This window comes from Misgurnus anguillicaudatus, chromosome 19 (genome assembly GCF_027580225.2).
Source record: "Misgurnus anguillicaudatus chromosome 19, ASM2758022v2, whole genome shotgun sequence".
NCBI classification, from domain to species: domain Eukaryota; kingdom Metazoa; phylum Chordata; class Actinopteri; order Cypriniformes; family Cobitidae; genus Misgurnus; species Misgurnus anguillicaudatus.
The window spans coordinates 34,191,049-34,212,878 of NC_073355.2; the positions used below are offsets into that span (position 1 = coordinate 34,191,049).

Here is a 21,830-nt window from a genome sequence, read left to right on the forward strand (position 1 = left end):
CACCTTTGCTAACAAAATGACTGACACCAGTAAACAGTGAAGTGATAATTTTATATATTTGAATAACTTTAATAACAACGAATTAGATTCAAAAATATCATTTTATTAAAAAAAAAACAGTACACAGGTATACGCTACAACATTGAAAAACTAACACTTTTTTAAGAAACAGACTACAGAAAGACACATTGGATTTTCAATAATGCATATTTGTCATACTTACATAGACTCAATGCAATGCTGCACACTCGAGGGAATTAACAGAACGTTATAGCACACTTGCCAAAAGACTACAACACATGCCACTCCATATCCCAATTTGTGTGAAATTGTCAACTTTTTCTCTTTTTCAGTGGTCCGGCGATATAGTCAGAAAAGTTGTGATTCCTGTAAGGCGACTGCATTAGTTTTCTCTAAATGGCTCCTGTCTCTTCCCGACGAAGAAAATAAAACCTGTAGAAAAAGAATACAAACAATGAAGTTAATAATAAATTATCTGTTAAAAAAATTGTGCTAATGAACAATCACAAACTTGTGACTTCTTCGTTAATGTATAATTAATAATTACTTATTAAAAATGAACAAACGTTGACCATTCTCCCCACTACTCACTAATTCAAATGGAAACACAATAGATGCCTTCCGTTCGCAGAAAACTATGCAATGCGAAAGGAAACGAAGCATCCTAGTCAAAGGAAACCAAAATGAAAGTAAACCGCACGCAACCCCCCGTGCGCCACCTTTAAAAATATCCACTTGTTGTGCCGCAAATGGTTCATTGCTGGTATAGCGACAGGATACCCGGTCACCATAACTGTACTTTGGTTAATGAAAAACACACGCACGTTTGACCACTGCAGTGGAAAGTCGATAAAAACCAGAACCACACCGCTGAACCTTTATGCTGGTAGTTCCAAACGTTCACTTTCAGACGAGGAAATAACCTGTGTGATACGCTGTCAAAAATGTGAGTGTGTTGTCATGCTTATAAACAATATATGCAACAAATTCAAGAAGACTCTTGAAAAGCACGTGTTAGCTATTTTATTCAAAATAAATATTTTATTTAGGCATATTTACTTTTTTAGTGTGTATACATAGAATTTGTTTTTCTTTAACACGTCGTTTTCCATTAAACATAACAATTAAATTAAAGTGATGAAAAGGCGTCAAATCAGCTGTCATTAATATTTCATTTTTTTCAGTTGTGGCCTTCTTATGGGATATGGCCCAAGAAATTACATATCCGACATATAAATATATTTCACCCGCTGATGCACGGATGAAAAATTAATCAAATGCAATACGGAGTAATATGTTCTCTGAAAATGTACTCTGGGGCTTGTACGTTGACGGCTATGTCTCCACTGCTATGCTAGGTTCAAACCCGACTGTATGTGTATATGTGGACTGTCGATGCATTTAATCTAGCGTTTAAAAATTCCTATGTAATTCATATTGGGCAATTTCATTGGAAGGAAAGGGATTTAAAAAGCAAGCTCTCTGCTCCTGGGTCCCCCGGCGCGTGCAATCACAGCCCCCCTAAAGGGAGCTCTTTTGCAGTCACGTCCGCTTGCTATTGGTCAGTGGCTGGTCAGATGGTACGGTTTCCCTCTGTCCCGCACTGGCATATAGCCACCCAGCCCCCCCACCCCTCAACCCCCCCAACTAAAACCCAATCTCCGATAAACTACTAATAGCTAAACCACTTGGACTATAAAACACAACAAATCATAAACCAAGCAAAAGAGCCGTACCCTCCCAATGAGTTCCTATTTTGTAAACTCAACTTTCCCAGTGACTCTGCCTGGAGGACAGGAGTCGTTCTTGGGACAGATACCGTTATATTCCTCCGGATACACAGATCCTTTACGACACTATCCCGGTGCTGCTTATGGAGCTACCAGCGTCCAAGAGAAAGCGTACCCATCCTCCTTTTACCAGCAAGCGAATGGTGCCTACGGAAGAGCAACCGCCGCTGGTCCTTGCGATTACGCGACAGCAGGCTTCTACAGGGAAAAGGACCCTGCGTGCACCCTCGCCAGCATAGAGGAACACTCGTTCGTTCTCAGTCAGGATCATCGCAAGACAGACTGCACGGGGACGACGGGGAAAAGTATCTACCCTGAGGCCGACGAAGAGAAATCGCCAACGCCTGTTTATCCTTGGATGCAGCGAATGAATTCTTGTAACGGTGAGTTCGTGTTGTTTCATTTTTGGCCATTGCTAATATACACAGAGCTACAGCGTACTACATGACTTACGGCGGCACTGTACAATGCCGGAAGCACATAAAGTGCAAATACGTTCGTCTTCACTATAGTGTCATACTGAAAGCTTAAGCCACTCCTGTAATGTTTTGAGAAATCTATCATATGTTCTTTTAATACAGGAATATAGAGATATGATTGCCGCAAGGATCGTATTATTTAAACTAGAAGATACATAAGCCTTCTTTAATGATAAGTAGATGAGCTACTGATTCGTCTTATGTCATATCACAAAACGACCAGAAGTGTTTTCTGCATGTGTCCCGTTGTTTATGCCTTATTTTTCAATATAAGTAAATGGTATAATCACAAAGCAAATAAATAGGTGTAAGGACAATCGTACTTGTTCGTATCTCCGTGGTACAGTGTGCTGTTGTCAGTGCAGACAACAGCGTACTGTACCACGGAAATACGAACAATGACAAGCAAAGGGCGGTATGAAAACGCCATAGATATTATGATTTGAGCATGCACTGTCTATTAAATATAACTGAAGAAAACTCGAAGAGATCATATTCTTGAATTCTGTTATGAAGTTTTGTCTGTTATTTGCTGCCATTTAGTTGTCAAGTTGTTTAACAAACGCATTTATTAAAGTAAAAAAGATCATTCGCACCTAGTTAAAGTTTACATATATTTGCTTCACAAGATAATTGTGTAATTCAACTTAAACTGTAACTGAAGGCAGTGCGTCTATGTTCATATATGAAGTTTGATATAAAGCATTACATAAAATAAATTTCCCCAACATATGCCTGGCCTTCAATTTACATGAGGACAACCTAGGTAAAATTATAATAAGCAGCATACGTTTAAAATACAAACTGAACTCGGTTGTGGACTGTGTTTTAGGTGCATGCATTTTTAATTTGAATGTTTCATGTCAGGATGTCACCCTCAAGCTGTTTTTTTCCGGACACATTTATCAAAGTAAAAACACGCTCTCGGTGTTAATGTTTGACTCATCTCTTTTATCTCTCTAATTTTGTGGACAGGAACCTTCGGTAATGCTGGGCGAAGGGGTCGTCAGACGTACACTCGCTACCAGACGTTAGAATTGGAGAAAGAGTTCCACTTTAACAGGTATCTGACCCGAAGGCGCCGAATTGAAATTGCGCACGCACTGTGCCTGACAGAACGTCAAATAAAGATCTGGTTCCAAAATCGACGAATGAAATGGAAAAAAGAAAACAAATTGATCAACTGTTCACAAACCAGTGGCGAAGAGGAGGAGGAGAAGAGGACAGAATGAAACTATGAACGATAAATCCCAAGAAACAGAAAACTATGGCATAGAGGGCATCAGACACCACCTCTAATAACACAAATGAAGACTTTTCATCATGTTAACAACTGTATCATTCCTGTAAACTCTATTCCATTTTTTATTGTGATTTCTGTTTGTTATTTTTTTACATGACATTAAAAGCACGTGGTTTTGTGCGTTCTTTAGATTTGCTCTCATAAAAGAAATGTCCACGTTGAACGAAGATATTTGGAATCTGTGTCATATTCGTGTTTATATTTAAGCTATGTAAAAATAAAATAAATTCCCATTGTACGGAAAACGCTTTTCTATTTTTTTTGTAAGTTAAACTGTATACTTTATAGACCTTTAGACATTTTAAGGTAATTTATAGAATGTGTGTAAAAATGGCTGGAGCACTTAGATATTCCAGAAAAACAATGTATGGTCACAGTAGTCTACAATAATAGTCTAGTCTATACTTTTTGTACGTGTTTTTTGTTTGTTATACAATCCTCCAATAAAACTAACAAATCATTTCGCCTGTCATGCTGTGTCTGATGACGGCCATATGAGATAAAATGATTAATTTTTATTGTGGTATAACACCTGTATGCTTTTCTGCACCAAGAAAGGTAGTAATAACTAATTTAGGATTAACAGGTATTAAGAAATACAGTGAGTTTTAGTCTGTAATACAATCCAATTAACATGCAGACCGCTTTGCAACCTGTATGAAATTTTAATACATGCAGGTAAATATTTAAATGCTAACATTTAATATGCATATAATTTATTCTACAAAAAGTTGTGAGTTAAACCATGAGTAAGGGATTTGGTTTCGCTTTTTATATTGAGAGGCCGAAAGTTGCCCACTTGGTACCAAAATACGACTTACAAAGTGAGGGGCGAGAAGGTTGAGCAAGCTTTAATAGATAACCAAAGGAGAAAGCTGACCTGTCCGCACTGGTCACTTACCCTGAGAGACTTTAAACGCCGGAGGGCCTAGCGATTACAAATCTCGCATTTCTCAGGTAAAGGTTCCCAACTGTGTATTTTACAGTTCAACCTTTCAAAAACAGGTACCTCAGTTTAACATAAAATAATATAAATTATGTATTTTTCTAACAGCCAACGTCTTGTACACATATTTAATTTTATTTACATCATAAACATAAAACTGCATCCTTAAATTTACACGTGTTCACTGAGCACAGGAGATTGATTTCACGCTTCTGGGCGGTTAGATGTTGTAAATCTGTTACTTTTAGTAAGTATCTGCGTTTTATTTATTAAATACAAATACATTGTCAATATGAATACATACATATTATAGGGTATTTTTATTGTCCAATTCCAGTTTTCACATAAGCAAAAGTGATTACATGTTTGGAACCGATTTACATTATGCACATACATGAAATAGCAATTGGTCTTTTGTCAACAAACCATATATCTTAGATCATATATCACAGTCCTGACATTCTTTATATTGCACCCTTACAGTGTGCGACCAAAAGCAGGTCTTAAATAATTACACATTACTAAATCTCTACTAAAAGGTCACATTCTTAGAAAATTATTAAACCTGTTAGAGTCATATTTAAAAATGAAAAACAAACAAATAATACTGTATGTCGTCTGTGATTCGATACATTTGAATTCAGCGTTTTGTATAATTAAAAATTGAGTTGATTTGGCATAGATTTAAAGCAGTTAATGTCCTCATTAATGTTTTATTTGTTATTAACATATTTTATCATTAAATTGACATGAGATGTAATTTTATTTTACTGGCAGCGTGATCGTAGATAATACTAATAAATGTGTTACAGATTAATGTCACAGTGTCCGGAATTAAAACCTTATAATATTTTTGGACATGTTTTGAATATTGCTTTTTGAATGTTTTTCAGAAGCATGTTATATTTAACTTCCTTATTAATTCGTGTATGTCCAGGACGCATAGCCTACATTTTATGAACAAGTCAGCCAGTAAATACAATAAACGTTAAGAAAACGAGACATAAAGAACACTGTAAACTAAACAAATATTTTTTACTTCACGTAAAAGTGAATTAAATAGGGTGGAGTGCTCCTTCCAGCGTGCAATAAATTAAATTCCCAGTAGGTGACGCTGTCTGCTCACAGGCAGCAAATCCCTGCACAGGATAGAACACGTTGACTCCAGTCTAACGACTCCCAGTCTCGTCATCATTTGTAACCATAGAGCATGAATTACCTCTTGAAGTCATCAGTGAGAATTTACGACTGGTCAACAAAAGCACGTGATTCTCAAACGCACCCCCACCCCCATATTTGGCCGCATACATAGCAAAAACGAAGTACAGTGCATTGCTATAATTCATTAATACATCATAAATCGTGAAGCACAGCGTTATAACGACCAAGATCTACAAATCAAGCCCTCTAAAACAACCTAAATGAGCTCTTACTTTGTAAACTCGTTCTCAGGGCGCTACCCAAATGGCCCTGACTATCAGTTACTAAATTATGGAACTAGCAGCAGCGCTATGAACGCCTCGTACAGGGACTCCGGCACCATGCATTCAGGCTCTTACGGCTACAACTACAATGGGATGGACCTAAGCGTTAATCGTTCAACCACCACTGGCCACTTTGGATCGGTTGGGGACAACTCCCGGGTCTTCCAGTCTCCAGCCCCGGAGACGCGATTCCGTCAGCCATCAAGCTGCTCGCTCGCGTCTCCGGAGCCGCTGCCTTGTTCAAACAGCGAAAGCCTTGGACCCAAATGCTCTTCGCCCCCTTCCGACCAAAACACCACCACTGCGGGTAATAATCTATCCAACAACACACATTTCACAGAAATCGACGAGGCTAGCGCTTCTTCTGAGACCGAGGAAGCGTCTCACAGAGCGAACAACTCAGCACCCCGGACACAGCAGAAGCAAGATACCACGGCAACCTCCACTACCTCGGCGACGTCCGATGGCCAAGCTCCCCAAATATTCCCTTGGATGAGGAAACTACATATTAGCCATGGTATACACGTATTATGTTTACGCCTCTTTGTTTGTTAGCGAACGAGCATTTTGTTTATTTCAGAATTTACTCAAAGCGTGGCGTCAGTAACAGCCTTTATTTTAGATTTCCGTGAAAGTGCCATAAATCTATCAAGTGTGGAGCCTCGCAAACTGTAGAGCAGAGAATGGGGTGGAAGAGAGGGCAGCGGGGCTTAGAAGTTGTTGTTTCTTTGAAAAGTTCAGCTTTATGGTGTGTGGGAATGCGATTAGTTTAGTGTTGAAGAGCTAGCAATAAAATGGAGAGGAAAAACATGGGGTGGAAGGTGAGGTGAGGATGTTGAGATTTATAAACGTGCTGTTAAAAAAAATAGAATTTGTGTGATAATTAAAAATGCTCATAGATAATTTTTTTAACATATGTTACGTTGTCATATAGTTGTTTTTAAAAAAGTAAAATGAAATAAAAACAAAGCAGACGCCATAAACCTTCTGTGTCGAGTGAGGCATTTTGCACTGTACCATTTGGTGATTTCCCTGTACGCATGTAGTTTAAACTCGTGAGTCAACCATGTGTGTCTAAATGTGAATGTCCATATTTTTTCAAACATAATAATAGTAGTAAAATAAAATAAAAAACTACTGTTGAAATGCTGTGTAGGTCCATTCTCGCTAATCTTTATTCCCCTTTGCGTTTTGTCCACAATATTCAGATATGACTGGACCAGATGGCAAAAGGGCCCGAACTGCATATACCCGCTATCAGACGCTAGAGCTGGAAAAAGAGTTCCATTTCAATAGATACCTCACCCGGAGGAGGAGGATAGAGATAGCCCATGCTCTATGCCTCTCAGAGCGCCAAATTAAAATTTGGTTTCAAAACCGGAGGATGAAATGGAAAAAGGACAATAAACTGAAGAGCATGAGTTTGGCTACCGCAGGTAGCGCTTTCCAGCCATAGTTATATCCCAAGTCCACACGATGTGGTGTGCAAAAGAAAATCAAGAGGATGAAAAATAGGTTTCAAAACATTATTTACAGAGTACTGTACATTGCGGCACCTTTCGGCATGTTATGGATGTTTTAGGCATTTTAAAATTCTACTGTGGTACTGCTATAATGAAACGAAAGTTAGTGTTCATATGTTGTTTTTTTAATGCTATGGTGATTATAATTTTGACAAGTAAATAAAACTGAAGGGGATAGAAGCTATCAATATACCGCCTGTTGTTCTTTATGATGAATATTGTTTATGTGTCAAGTGCTATGTTAATGCTTTCTTGAGAGTTAGCATGTAAGCTCTTAAATGTTATAACTTATTTACACTACCTATACACGTGTATACCTTTTAAGTTTACAGCTTAGGAACGCATCTGCCCTAGTATGAAGTGAAGCTCTAGTTAAGTGGTAACTGCAAAAAATTTAGCAGAAGCCTCTGTATGTTTCATGTTCCTCTGTTTTATCATTGTCTTATTAATCACATTCGATTTGTCACGTGTTCAAACTCCTCTGTTATTTTATGAGAAAAAAGGGAAATGTGTAAATAGTCTTAACTAGATTCTTGTACCCGTTCATACGTGTGTATAGTTGTATTCCAAATATGTAATTGTATATTACTGGATCATGTTTATGTTCCAAAAGGATGTACATATTGAACATTTTTATTGTGACCAGTTGGCTATTTGTAGTAGGCAGAATGAACGGCAAACGTGTGTAAAACAGAAAAAAAGCTATGTCATGTCGAACTGCCTGTTAGCATTTTGCCAAAAAGCTTTTGTATTTGTTTGTAGTTTAACTTGGAGTAAAAAATAAAGTTCATCATATTCAAATGTAATACACTGAGATTTCTGAATACGTCTGTCCTCGTTCGGTTTGCTCTTTTTTTTTCATTTTGCTTTTTATTTGACGCAGAAGCGAGATTTCTAAATGTTGTCCATGTTTGACAGTTATGGATTACACAAAAAACTCTAAAACTCAAAATGTCGAGTCCTGTCCTTCAATTTCTGAGATTCGCTCACTACGCCTCAATGGAGAACCGTAAACAGTACGTTTGTATATTGACGTTTACTCTCAAATCACAAAACTTAATGCCACCCTTAAACAATGCGAAAATATTTACCAAAATATTCTAAATTGTTTAGAAGTATACAGAACATAATAATTGTTTAGAAGTTTATGAAGTCCTACTAATAAAAAAAATCTAACATTTTTATACAATTTTTCTATAATGATTTCATATATAACAACCTATACATTGTGTATTATTTTTCGCCTTAGTAAACAAGCACTGAACCTTTAAACTTACCATTCGTGCCAAACTCTTCTCTACCTCTAAGACGAGTTTTGAGAGCCGAGTCGAGGTCCCCGCAGTGTGCCAACGGCCACTTGCCTTTTGCAATTTTGCTTTTCCTTTGCCCAAACTATACAAAAAGTAGCTATGACATTTACATGTCAAACGGATGAGCGTTTTATCTTGAAGTTAGATCGTAAAAATCGCCCAGGCCACAGACAGATACCCCTTACTGGCTCTCAAAAGTCACGTGGGGTCCATAAAGTTAGTTTTATGGTTTTGGGGAGTTGACAATGTACTATATATTTCACATTCTAGAATGCAAGTGACGGTTTAACTGCTTTGAGGGGATTCTAAAGGGTCAGTTGTGAGAGGACTAGCGTACCAGTAGGCCACTGCAGTGCCCGTGTCTAGTCAGTTCAATTTCTCTCTCCGGTTCTACCCTTTTGGAGGCGGAAAAATGGATAGCAGACCGTGTGCACTCAAAGTAAGTTGAATTTAAGCCTGCATTGGCCGGTGATTTGATCTAGGAAGATGTGGGAAGGAGGGGTATGTCTCAAGTAGTCGTGTCAATCATTTTGTTTCTCTGACGTTGAAGAGAGGTCCTAGTGTCTGGTACAAAAGTACATTACTTGTAGAAGAATGATAAACTTAACATTGGTTGTTGCGTAATTGTTATGGTAATTGTTTTTAAACATATGAAAAAAGGTAGAACTGAAAAAGCGTTTATTTTGTTTTCGGTAAAAACGTTTCGATGCATGTTCACACTTTCAAGTGTAATACGAATGTAATCGGATTGTAGTCATTGCCCAGTATGTTACTTTTAATCAAACAACATATTTGACACTTACTATGATGTGGATTTTTTTGATGTGTCTTGGAAAATTTCTTTGTTGTCCTTAAATTACATTTTTACTAAATTTTATGTGCATTTCTGTAATTAGTTATACCTTTTGTGTTAGTGCTGTTTTTATTAATCTCCATGAATTAGATTACTCGCTCTCTCTCTCTCTCGCTCACACACACACGCACACGCACACACACACACACACACACACACACACACACACACACACACACACACACAACAATATGACAATATGCCTCCCTAAGGTTCTACAAGCAAAGCTTTGTTCCTTCCCCGCCCCTGTATTTTCCAGAGAGGAAGCGTGTAGGGAACACAGAGTTGCTGTACTTTATTAAACATACAGCTGGAATAAGTGTTTGGATAGTACTATGGTCTGACTATATATTTACCATATACAAATAATTAGAAGAATATAGAATAATCATACAGTATAATAAAGATTTTGAAAAAATAATTTTTATTGTTCTGCTATAGCAAATTTTTCTCTGGTCAGCTCGAGTTCAACTCAAGTACGCTATACGGTTTGAGTCTGCATATATACTGAGTATAGGGAGAATGGTTTCTTTGAAAACAAATTGTTTTTATTTTATCAGCAACCGTCAAATTAAGACTACCATAACTAGTACATCCCACCGGTTTGAAATAACAACACCAAGAGCCTCTAACTTTACCAAGTTACGAGGACAAGCACACACATTCACAAAAGGCATTATGGTCCGACGCTTGGGATTAAATATGGTACAAATACTTTTGTTTACTGCTGTTAAAAATTAAATAAAAAATAAAAAATTCCCATGGGCAATTTTATATTTAAATTCCACTGACAAAAGGTTTCATGTAAATTTAATACTTAATGTTTATTTTTTGCAATTTAAAAATACTTGTTTGCGTGCCTATAAATATAATATTTCGCTTTACTACATTAAGCATCAACATTAACGAATGTTATGCTTTCAAGTGTGCTTTATAGCCTCTTTTCAAGAGTGCTACAGGTTTTATAGCCCTCCATTTGGCATTTCTCTGTGTGTGTGTGAGAAAGAGAAAGATAAGCAGGGAGAAAAGTGCAAGGGAGAGTTAATGGGAGTTTTGTGTGTGTATGTGTGTTTGGTTATGTCCGTGCAACAGAGTTAGGAAGTCTCAGGCCGTAAACAGGAAGGCAAAACTCTGGTCGCGAGCTTTAGTCAAGGGCTACCGTTTCATTTTCCATCGACTTCCTTTTTTTAATGATACGAGCGGGAAGGACTCCAACTCACTATAGAAAATGCATGCATTCCTTTAAAACCTCACAAAGACAAACCTGTATGCAACCACAATATAACCCAACTGAAATCATACAGTATATACATTACATACGAGTATAATATAATGGGAAGAGAGGTACTGCTATATCACTTGTGTTTGTGTGTGTTGTGAGTCGCTAAGGCGACTGGGCATTAATTCTAGGTGTGTTTGTATACGTCAGGGAAATATTTGCAGGGTGTGTGTGCGAGACGTTTTGACACAAACTCAGAAACTACAGTCTATAAATGTGGCATTAATGGTTTGCCCAAAATAAAGCAAAAATGTACGAACACTTGCTACTGATTTCCTGTTTTATTCAAATCTTTTGCATCGGGGCAAACTATTTTGTATAGTATTTAAATATAAAATCTCCAGCATTCTGTAATCATCTGACACTAAAAATCTATTTTTACGATATCTATGGGACCTCTGCCATGTAGACACAGCAATTTCAAACGTTTAAATAGCAATTTTAAGACTAATGCCTTTTGCATATTGATAGGGCCAATCTGCTAGCATATCTCATCCATAATGCATAGGGACGGGATCATCCAGGGGTCAACAGACTGGCACTGCTGCGAAGGCGCAAGCGCGAAACAATACAACGAGTCCATCATGCAAAATTGCGCGCTTATGCACACATTTTTATATCAGTGATTCCTCTATATAAATTATGTAATGGGGAAAAAAACAGGACAACTCACGACAATTTCACAAGTTTAAAAGTAGTGTTTACTTTCTTCCAATTTTATACATAAAGTTAGAAATAGGAGAGGAAATACAGGGTGAAGAGGGGGACGCGATAGATAAATGACACGAGCCCAGATGATTGGAGTTGCAAATTATCTGTGCTAGACCACGGAATTTCAGTACTGTGTTTATATTTTTTGCCTCCTAAAAATATAGAGTCACATCAGAATAGCTGGGCTGCAGATTTAGGATTATTCGCATTATTTTGTTTTTAAATAAAATTAAATACTAATTAGATAAAGCAATTCTGTTCAAATTTTGTTTTAATTATTTGGACACACATTTCTTGCAACTTTATGTGATTCATTTTTAGAAAGATAGAACTTGCCTAATTTGTGAATTTTAATGTACATTAATCATAAATATTATATACGTACAATTATAGAACATAAATAATCGTTTGCAAAATAGAAGAGCATAAACAACAATTCTTATTAAGTCAAATAAGATTATTACTTCTAAAAACTATACTATCTATACCTGGCATCAATTAAAGATTAAATTAACAGATTAACCAACAAGATGCTGTTATTTTCATCAGTGTCAACACCTGTGTGATTTATGCTTAAATAGCCTATTACTAAATCAGAAAACCTTTTCAGTTTCAAACAATAAAACAATAATATCGATCACGAATAAATTTAAATTATAGTTGATAAGTAAAATTATTTGTTTCTATTGTAGATTATGGAAAGGAAGTGCCTAGCTGAAATGAAAATGTACATTTCGACTTTGCTTGCTTTAAATTGTCTCAGATGTAACTCTCCTCAGTCGCCAGCAGAGCCCGCTTTAGACCAAGATCACGATGGCTGAGGATGTTGGTTTTTTCTTCTCTTGTGGTGTTTAGAAAAGCCTAGAAATACAAATTTTAATCAGTTTTCACTATTACATCCATTAAATTTATAATTTAATTCAGTAGAGTAAACGTGGTTATTTAATTTTATTTTATTCGTGTTATTTTGTCCGTGATAGTGTACATTGTAGCCTACGCCAATGTAGTTCCACGCTTTTGTTGTAATTTAAGAAGAATAAAGCTATTGCATAAATACAAAAACGGTAGTTCTCTATTTCCCCTTTAAAATGTAATTCAGGGGCGCGAGTGAACGTAAACTTAGTCTCGTTAGAATGGCGCGAGATCTGGCGAGGTCATAAAGTTGAAAGGTTAAAAGTTTACGTAGTGCGTGACATGGCCGTTGGCTGTCGACTCGCTGCGCTTGACCAATCGCTAGATGTCAATGGCAAAGTGGGAGAAGAAAAGGAGGGGGAGAAACACGAGAGGGAGCACCCATAGGGAAGTGAGTAGATTCAGACTGTCTCTTTTGAAAAGATGGGAGAAATGATAGAAAGAGCAAAGCTGCAGAAAGTGATCTTGTAACAAATCACGTTCCCATAAAAAGGAGGTGCTAAGCAGAAAAAAATAATGTGTTATTCTTGATATGTTGCGCATGTAAACATCGTAAAAAGCACATTTTAAAGTTTGCGTTAAATTTAACTTGTTAAATTAACTTGTTAAATTTAAATTGTGCATTTAGCTTAAGAAATTCTACTTTACTGTGCCCTATAAGACGAGTCACATTCACGCATGTTGCATCTAGTTTATTACAATAAATGGTTTAGGGCCGATTAAAGCCTACTTTATAATAAAATCCCAATTCGTACCTAAATGATTGGAACCAATTGGCAATTACTTGACAATCACACACAAAACTTAATGTTATTTCTATTAGTAGTATATTTTGAATACTTTTATTTTTTCTATTGTTTTCTAGCATCTGGCGTGTCAACGTTGCTAATCCATCTAAACCACAATAACCATTTTTAATAGGCAATTATGTTACTTTTTTCTTCATTTTTAAACCTTCAAAGTACTTTTTTGTAATTTATTCAACGAGATTTGCTAATATTAAATTTTTTTTACCTTCTACTTTTTCTTATTCGACTGTAGGTTGCCATACTGTAGGTGTAAATTGAACAAAAAGATACTTACACTTAAGAGAGAGATAAAATATGGCTATAAACCTTTCCTAAAATTAAAAACTAAATTAGACAAGCACTTTAATTTTGCTAGAGCGTGTCTTGTTCTTTAGTATCATATTGACCACGTTCGAATCGGAAGACCACCTGTGGTATTTTGTTTACACGTTTAAAATGTAGACAAGTTGTTGTTCCTACCCACAATCAACAAAACTGATTTGCATAAGACCCATTTCCTTTTCTCAAAGAAACAACAGTGCGATCACACCAGTCCACGCTGTGCAACATAAAAACGCAACATGATAAAAATAACAGTATAATGGTCAAATCATCAAAAATAGCCTAAAATTATATCTGCTATAATATAAATTTTACATTCGACCAACAAACATACTAAGACGATGATTTGAGATTTTATTTATTGTTCATGTTTGTGTGATGAATTAAATATTGATTTTAGGTTTAAAATGCGTGTTTGTAATATGTGAATGCAAGTGCAGATAATTTAGATAATTGGTCATGAATATTAATTTGTTGGTTTGAACATTTGGACTAATGGGGTTGCGTTCGAATGATGCTTAACGATACGTATTTTGAAAAACTACGTGCGTAAGTGGTGAATAATTATATTAGAAAACTCGTCCCCTTTGGAGTTCAGCTGGAGTTCACTGAATTAATTTCCATTCCATCCAAACATGGGCCGTTGCTGGGCAGTGTTGTGCCCTGAATTTTAATTTTTTAAGGGTCTCACATGGCGTTTCACAGGGCGCATTTAGTATTTTATTTTTTATTTACCTTTATATTCATCTAGATTACGGTTTTAATAACGAATTCATGCAATTTACATTTTTTTTTGCCGAAGTGGGTAAACAGTAATTAATGGATCACAAATAACGTATTGTGTTATTTTCATGTTTTAAAAAAATAATTAATTTAATAAAATAATGTGGATCAGGTTTTGGCATTTCAGTTTTGTTGTTGTATTCGTCGTTACCCTAAATATAGATTGACAAGTTTTGCACATTTAAAACCGCATTGCGATCAGCTATTGTATCATTAATTTATTTGATAAAACCAACATAACAAACTTAATATTAACATTTTTTAAATTTCTTAAATATACGGCTGTGTTTTTTTCTTTTTGACTGGACTGTTAAGATTTACGCATCTCTCCTTTAGTGTTCTGAATACAACTAGGGAAATAAAGAATTGTTGTATGGTTGAAATGATTTGTGGGTTGCAAAGGCTTTTTGAACGACCCCCTTTCTCGAACCATTTTTCTTCAAAGTAATGACCTGGGCACAATTCAATATGAGCGAGCAAACTGCATACATTACTATAGAACTTGCGAGTGGGAGAGACCCAGAGAAGGGGTGAACCGGAGGTCAGCGCGTCTAACAAATATTAAAATGTACTGGGACTCGTGACACGCCTCGCTGTTTAACAAAGACTGCCAAAGTGCGAGATTAATATGAAAACTTGAGAGTCCACAACAAAATGCCTTATAGCGCCCAATGGTATTGTAGAGCTCACAACGGCGTGAAGCTTACGTGCATTTTATTTTAAGTTGTTTTAGAACAGGGAAGGCAGCGTTGTGTGGGGAAAACCCCTTTTTGTTACCAGCAAGTTATACCGTCGATACGGAAAAAACTGCACGATGGCTCCTGCTGAAGCTAGTAGTCCGGCTTTTTGTCCTATTGTTGCTTTTCCTCTTTTAAATTGCGCTCATTGGTTTGTTGAAGATGCCTTGGATTGTTTTAATGTCCGCTTGTCTGTTATCGCTGGATGCTTTTGAAGAGAAGCTCGAGGGACTCACGGAAATGAGAGGGAGTTTAGCACACAAAGGTATCACGGCGAGGTCACGGGCTAAACCTGTGGCTTTGGAGAAGAGAGAAGGGAAAAGGGAGGGGGGTTTAGACGGTCGCAGAACGGTTGAAACGGAAAGAAAGCTTTTGGAGTAGCGACAATCCGGTGCAAAGACTGCGTACGGCAAGAGAGAGGAGATATGTATGGGAGAACACCGAGAGGCGAGATGCGACGCTCAGAGTCGAAAAAGTAAGTAAAGAATTGAGCGCTTCATTTACATATAGCCGCGCTCTTTTCGGCAGGTGCTTTGCCTGGGCGGACCACGTGCTCGCTTACACTGTGGAGAGAGTACGGGTCCCCCCTCCTTTCATAACGGAGTTATGACTTTGAATTCGAGCCCCACGGAGTTGCACTGTTGCGTGTGTGGGTTTTATATGGTGAATATTTACCTTGGCTATAGTCTCTGAGCCGCGGCTTTGAATGCCTGTCGGTGTACACATTAACCCCATAATGAGGCAGATGGCTCGAGGTCCCTATGGTTTTTACAAGGAGATGGCTCACGGGGGTGAAGGCGAGGTCGGGGACTTCGGGGGGTGAAAGGGTTAGAGTGGACACCAAGGCTGAACTTTCTCCCTTTCTACAATGGCTTTGCATTGCTAAAATATAAAATGAAAATTTTAGTTACTAAAGTTCAATTTAATTGTTCGCCGTTTGTATATTTTCAGCTGGACGCTAATTTTATTCACAGCAGCTTAACCACAAATAGGACAGAGAAGCAATTAAATTTAAATAAGTACGACGAAAAAACAGCCAACGCAAAAAATGCTGAAAATGGCAAAGAGGCCCGTTTAAAAATAATGCTTGAGCTTTGACTGCCAAACGCTAGGGGTGCTACAGATTTCTTTGATATGATACACATATGCAATTTATCAATGAATGTTACATTTTTTGTTCCGTTAGGAAATATTTCGATAGTCTATCTTTTTCTATTGAATTGCTTATTATAAACTCAATTTTAGTCTTATTTTAGCAATCGTCAAGTAAACATTAGCATTGAGCATTTACACAGAACAAAGACTCAAATAAGATTTGGGAATAGACAAAGGCTGCTGGGTTACATATTTCTTTGTCCTTCGTTGCGATAAATTGACCAAATCCAGCTATAGTGTGTTTGAAGTAAATGAGTAAAAGTAAATTGTTAAACTATTCATTTAACGAAAATAAGTTGTAGTTTAAGATTTCTTTCATATTAATATTTGAAATTAAATATATAATTTACAAAGCGACAATGATAGGCTAATAATAAAACACATATAACATATTTATATTGTTTGATGTTTGGTAAACGTAGCGTTTTATAATTTAAAATTTAAAATTAACAGTTTCAAATTAAACGTCTTAGGCATATTTTCCTGTGTGTTTTAGCAGTTGTTTTGTGTTTGTCAGTATCTATTGTGTAATGACGCATGTTCAATTTCATTTTTTATTTTTTGGCTAATACAATGCTATAGGGATTTCAAAGCATAGCCCTATAATAGCAATCTCTTAAGATCTAGTAAAATTGTGAAGTTTTTATTCTAGACGAAATTAAATTTTCTTGTTCAAATTGTAGCTTTAAAAATGATAATATTTTAAGATATTTTAATTCAAAATATTGTTGGTGTTAGACATTTTTATAAAACTGCTTCTTTCATTTTCTGTATTTTTAGCGTGGCATATTGATTGTGCTGAAATGATTGTCTGTGCTGAAATTAACTAAATAAGGCTGAGTACTTTACATAGCAAGCAGATTAACTGTAGTATCGAAATAACAATCCGTTAATCAGGTATTTTATAATATTTTACTCTCCCGTCACCACACTATTGTGTACTTAATTAAGAAAACCTTACCTTGCCTGCACATCTAAAAAAAAGGACATTTCGATGTCTTCCTAAGACAAAGAGAAACTCAGCAGAAAGAATTTGATGTTCTTAATGTCAGAACGTTTTGTGAAATGATGGACCGAGTGTTTGGTGTGAGAAACCTTATTTAGAGAGTCATAAAATGCTTGCTTGGTGTCAGGGGGTTAAAAGTACTATTGGTATTTTCCTGTGTGCATATTTTATTGCTTTATACCCTCTCACCTCGCGATTCATTCGCCGTTTGACTGGTGTTTGTCGGCATCAAACAGAGCTGACCTGCCATAAAACCCGGTTGTTTTATTTCAGCAGTTGCTTCAGCTTTCTTTGACCTTTGTAGGGATCTGTCTCGCTCGCATATACTTTCTGGCCTGGATGCGCTTTGCGTGTTTTTGCGTGTGATTTCTATCGTGAGGACTTATTATAAAATGTATGACAGTCGAGGAAATATGAAATATAATTGTACCAGTCATAGTATGTAAATGGGTGCTTTATTCGTTTTTTTAGTATAACTCTGCTTTTCTTTAATCTTTTTTTAAGAAATTGTCTGTTCACCGTAAACGAAAAAAAGAATATTTGAGCATATAGTGCATCTTGAAGCGGCAAGCTAAGTTCAGCATATTATTCTGTCGTTTCTGTTTCTGTTTCTCAGAAAAAGAAACTTTTCTCCTTTGGGTTGTGTGTAGTTGCTATCTAGGGGAGAAATGTACAAGAAAAAGTTCGTTGTTTGCTTCAAACCATTAGCAAAGTTTATAAAGAAAGATGCATTAAGTGTGGAAACAGATTGCTAATATTCTTGGAGGCAGACTTTTCCAGGTGCAACAACTTGACACTGAGAAGGGGCGCTGTCAAGGTGAGCAACCTCTTTCAATACCTGTCAAGAGGATACCTGTCATCTATATATACCCTGTAGATCCGGATTTGTGTAAACAGACGCACAGTCACAAATTCGTATCTAGGGGAGTATGTAGTTGATATATAGGCTACATTTCAACTTCAACCGGCAAAGAAGATGTCAGTTTCGTTTGGTTTTTAACTGTAATTAATGTTACGAATGTTTAGCATTGCAACATCCTAGTAGGATTTTTGTTAAATAGCTACGTTACTGGTGTCAGGCACATGTGAGCATCTAACGAATTTAAAATGAACTGCTGGATTTCTACAGACATAAACGCATTTATTAGTAATTATTAGTGAATGCTACTTTCAGTAAAAATTGCAAGGATTTTCTGTTGGTGATAAAAGACAATTGTGCATTTAAATTACTATTCAAGGTGTGTAGATTTGGCGTGCAGGATAAACGCGCTGTTTAGACGGGGATGACTGCAGACTTCGTTTAAATGCAGAAGTTCTCCTTTGTGATTTAGGGGGCTTTGTAACCTGAATTAGTTGATGAATTTTCTATCGATCCTAAATAAGCCCAGATTCATCTCTGACACGCTGCCCAAGCCACGACCATTCTCTCACCGATATTAGCGAATGCATTTAAGAGCTTGGCCGAGGCGAGCTCCTTGCATCACTTTCCCCTGGTACCGCTTTTCATGAGCGCTAGCCAAAATTTAGGAGTATTTCAGTTAACCAAATCTGAACAGTGGAAGGGCAGTCATGTTCTCGATGTGCTGATAAACTGAAGGGAACTGGGGGCGTGACTTTCCGTGTGCTTGCTTACATTTGGTAGATTCCAGCATGCTTTTTCTTCATGTCTGCTTTCGTTTGTTATTGTTTTGATTCTCTCACCATGTTATCAAGCGCATACCAATGTATGAGAAAGTATGGAATATTGGACTGTTCTGAATTGTGATTTGATGAGCGCGGTCCAAACTGCCTAATCCCATTTCCTTATCCGGGAATCACGAAGACTCGCGGGGACTCTCATTGGCTGACGATGTCACATGGGCTCTTAACTTTGTTCACTTGACAGAAAGTAGGAGGGTTCTACGAAACAGGAAAACGACTAAAGGGATACATATAAATTTTAGTATATTTTGTGTGCAATTCAAAGAAATTAATGGCCATGAGTTCCTATTTGATCAACTCCAACTATGTGGACCCAAAATTTCCACCATGCGAGGAATACTCCCAGAGCGACTACCTACCAAGTCACTCTCCGGACTACTACAGCGCCCAGAGGCAAGACCCCTCGTTCCAGCATGAGTCGATCTACCACCAGCGGTCGGGCTGCGTCGACCCAGCCTACTCATCGTGCCAGGGTCCGGGACAGCCCGCTGCTGTAATCTCACCGCGAGGTCACGTTTTACCCACAGCCGCACTCTCGACCCCTCTCCCCGAACCAAGCCATCATTGCGATTCGGTAACTCCAAGTCCTCCGCCTGCGTGCGGTCAGACTCCTAGCCAAAACACTTCTTCGGCCATCTCAAGAAAAGATCCCGTGGTATACCCCTGGATGAAAAAAGTCCATGTAAACATCGGTAAGTTAAGCTAAACTTCTAATACTATTGTATATCTGTGCGCAGACAGCTCACCTACTTTAGAAATTCTAATGTCCGGCGGTAAATCTACTGCTCTCTTTATGAAGTTGCCCTTGGTAGAGATTTATGATCGTCTGTTTGCAGGGCAATATAATTACATCCTCCATAAATTTTTACTACACTCCTTCTTTAAGCTCTTTCGGCATCTATGCAACTTTCTCGCGCTAATTTCTCCCTGCGAAGGGTTTATGAGTCTTCGTGTAATCCATAAGTTACGTTTTATGTTTCAGTAATTTGATTTTAAGTGGCTGGATGGATTAATGTGTACTTTCCACTGCCACATCACTATTGTTAGTGAAAAAGTTTATGGCAGCTAAAATATTCATATTTATGAGGACGATAATATAACATTAATGATAATACAAACAGTCGGACTCTTTTATGAACCCTCGCTATTATTCTGCAATAATTAGAGCGTGTACTCGTACAGCTGCCATGGAGAAAGGGGGCAAACGCGGCGTTTGCAAAGTCACCAGATACCATTTGCTGCCCAAATAGAGTTTATGTTGTTACTTCGCCGTGTTAATATTAAATGTGAAGTTGTTATTAATTCTAAAGTGGACATGATTTATCATTGATGTTTCGTTTACGTCTTATAAAAAAACCCTGCTCATGCAATCATATCCTACATATTTTGAAAATTTACCACATTTTTTTATTTGTTCGATTTTAACAGTTTTGCATAATTGAATCACTGAACGCTTAGGTAGTCGAGTAGATAGCTTGCTTTGTGATCTGTGCGTCTGCGTGTGAGTGTTCATGAATTGGCGTGCTTATATGTATATGTGTGCGTGTGGCATTGAGTGTGTGCGGGTGCTATACATTTTGTAATGTGTCGCTCTCTGTATCTCAACAGTGAGCCCGAACTATTCAGGGGGTGAACCCAAGCGCTCACGCACAGCCTACACGCGACAGCAAGTCCTGGAGTTGGAGAAAGAGTTCCATTATAATCGCTATCTCACCCGCAGACGGAGAGTGGAGATTGCCCATACACTATGCCTATCCGAACGGCAGATTAAGATTTGGTTTCAGAACCGGAGAATGAAGTGGAAGAAGGACCATAAGCTTCCCAACACCAAAATAAGAAGCAACTCTACCAGCACTAATGCAAGCAGCGGCCCGACACTGGGCAGCAATCAGAACCGAGCAAGCGGACCCCCGCCTAGTCTATAGCCTTGCTTTGTGGCCCAAAATATGCACAATTATGAAATCTCAGTTTCTGGAGTGTAGAGCGTGGATTTCGCCGCGTTATGTTTCCCTACTCTCCCCTGCACTCTCTTTAATTACAGGGATGAAATACGAAGTTGTGGGAAAAAGGTGCAAGAAAATGTCCATCTTTAAATACTAAACTGGGTGAAGACTCGAACTCAAATGCTACTGTAGAAGGGTTGCCCTCCCAGTCTGGTTCCCATTTTTATCCCGTACACCTCTCCTGCTCACTCGACCCTTCTAATAAAAACAGAAGGCGGCAGATAGTTCTGGAGAAGATGGATCCGCGGTTCATCTTTAATCACGCCAAACTCGGCCCCATTTGTCATGTTTACTCTGTGGTACAAAGGATGAACCGTAGGCCTGCCCATTACCTCGACGTCCAGCGATGTGCTTAATAAATGAGTCGCTCTGTTTTGTCAAGAAGCCTTTTCTAAGTCCCTTTATTTCCCTGGATTAAACATAACTAGCCGAATGTTTTTCAACTGATATGAAGTTTTGTATTTTGTATCCATTACATTATCTTGCGTTTACTATTTGCATTTCGAATGCAGTGCATATGGGACTAAGAGCTATTGTGTGTGTGGTCCATTTGTCGCTCATTAAAAATACAGGGACTCGTTTCACTCGCCACTGTCTGCCTATTTACCGCATTTCAATTTTAGTGCAGCAAATGACTTGATCGTTATTCAGATTAAATATAATATAAAAGCTGAATGAAGCTGGACGGCTTGAAATGCATAACC

The 21,830-nt window shown here is 37.6% G+C and overlaps 3 protein-coding genes across 3 annotated transcripts; all 3 read left to right on the top strand.

Annotated features, from left to right (window-relative positions):
• Window positions 1–1,733: 1,733 nt before the first annotated feature.
• Window positions 1,734–4,056, top strand: hoxb6a (homeobox B6a). The gene is made up of 2 exons (XM_073857532.1): window positions 1,734–2,194; window positions 3,266–4,056. Exons 1-2 carry the CDS (start codon window positions 1,765–1,767, stop codon window positions 3,520–3,522), a joined length of 687 nt encoding a protein of 228 aa, XP_073713633.1. The 5' UTR covers window positions 1,734–1,764; the 3' UTR covers window positions 3,523–4,056.
• Window positions 4,057–5,771: 1,715 nt separating this feature from the next.
• hoxb5a (homeobox B5a) lies at window positions 5,772–8,352 on the top strand. The gene is made up of 2 exons (XM_073857530.1): window positions 5,772–6,540; window positions 7,232–8,352. Exons 1-2 carry the CDS (start codon window positions 5,961–5,963, stop codon window positions 7,477–7,479), a joined length of 828 nt encoding a protein of 275 aa, XP_073713631.1. The 5' UTR covers window positions 5,772–5,960; the 3' UTR covers window positions 7,480–8,352.
• A 10,096-nt stretch (window positions 8,353–18,448) lies between these two features.
• Window positions 18,449–21,048, top strand: hoxb4a (homeobox B4a). The gene is made up of 2 exons (XM_073857531.1): window positions 18,449–19,815; window positions 20,732–21,048. Exons 1-2 carry the CDS (start codon window positions 19,395–19,397, stop codon window positions 21,046–21,048), a joined length of 738 nt encoding a protein of 245 aa, XP_073713632.1. The 5' UTR covers window positions 18,449–19,394.
• The last annotated feature ends 782 nt before the right edge of the window (window positions 21,049–21,830 follow it).

What these genes read in the sequence shown, in the direction of transcription:
- hoxb4a (XM_073857531.1), top strand. Translation starts at nt 19,395, where the DNA reads ATGGCCATGAGTTCCTATTTGATCAACTCCAACTATGTGGACCCAAAA. An exon ending in AAAAGTCCATGTAAACATCG is followed by an intron (nt 19,816 to 20,731) that starts GTAAGTTAAGCT and finishes GTATCTCAACAG; the next exon opens with TGAGCCCGAACTATTCAGGG.
- hoxb5a (XM_073857530.1), top strand. Translation starts at nt 5,961, where the DNA reads ATGAGCTCTTACTTTGTAAACTCGTTCTCAGGGCGCTACCCAAATGGC. An exon ending in GAAACTACATATTAGCCATG is followed by an intron (nt 6,541 to 7,231) that starts GTATACACGTAT and finishes CACAATATTCAG; the next exon opens with ATATGACTGGACCAGATGGC.
- hoxb6a (XM_073857532.1), top strand. Translation starts at nt 1,765, where the DNA reads ATGAGTTCCTATTTTGTAAACTCAACTTTCCCAGTGACTCTGCCTGGA. An exon ending in GCGAATGAATTCTTGTAACG is followed by an intron (nt 2,195 to 3,265) that starts GTGAGTTCGTGT and finishes TTTTGTGGACAG; the next exon opens with GAACCTTCGGTAATGCTGGG.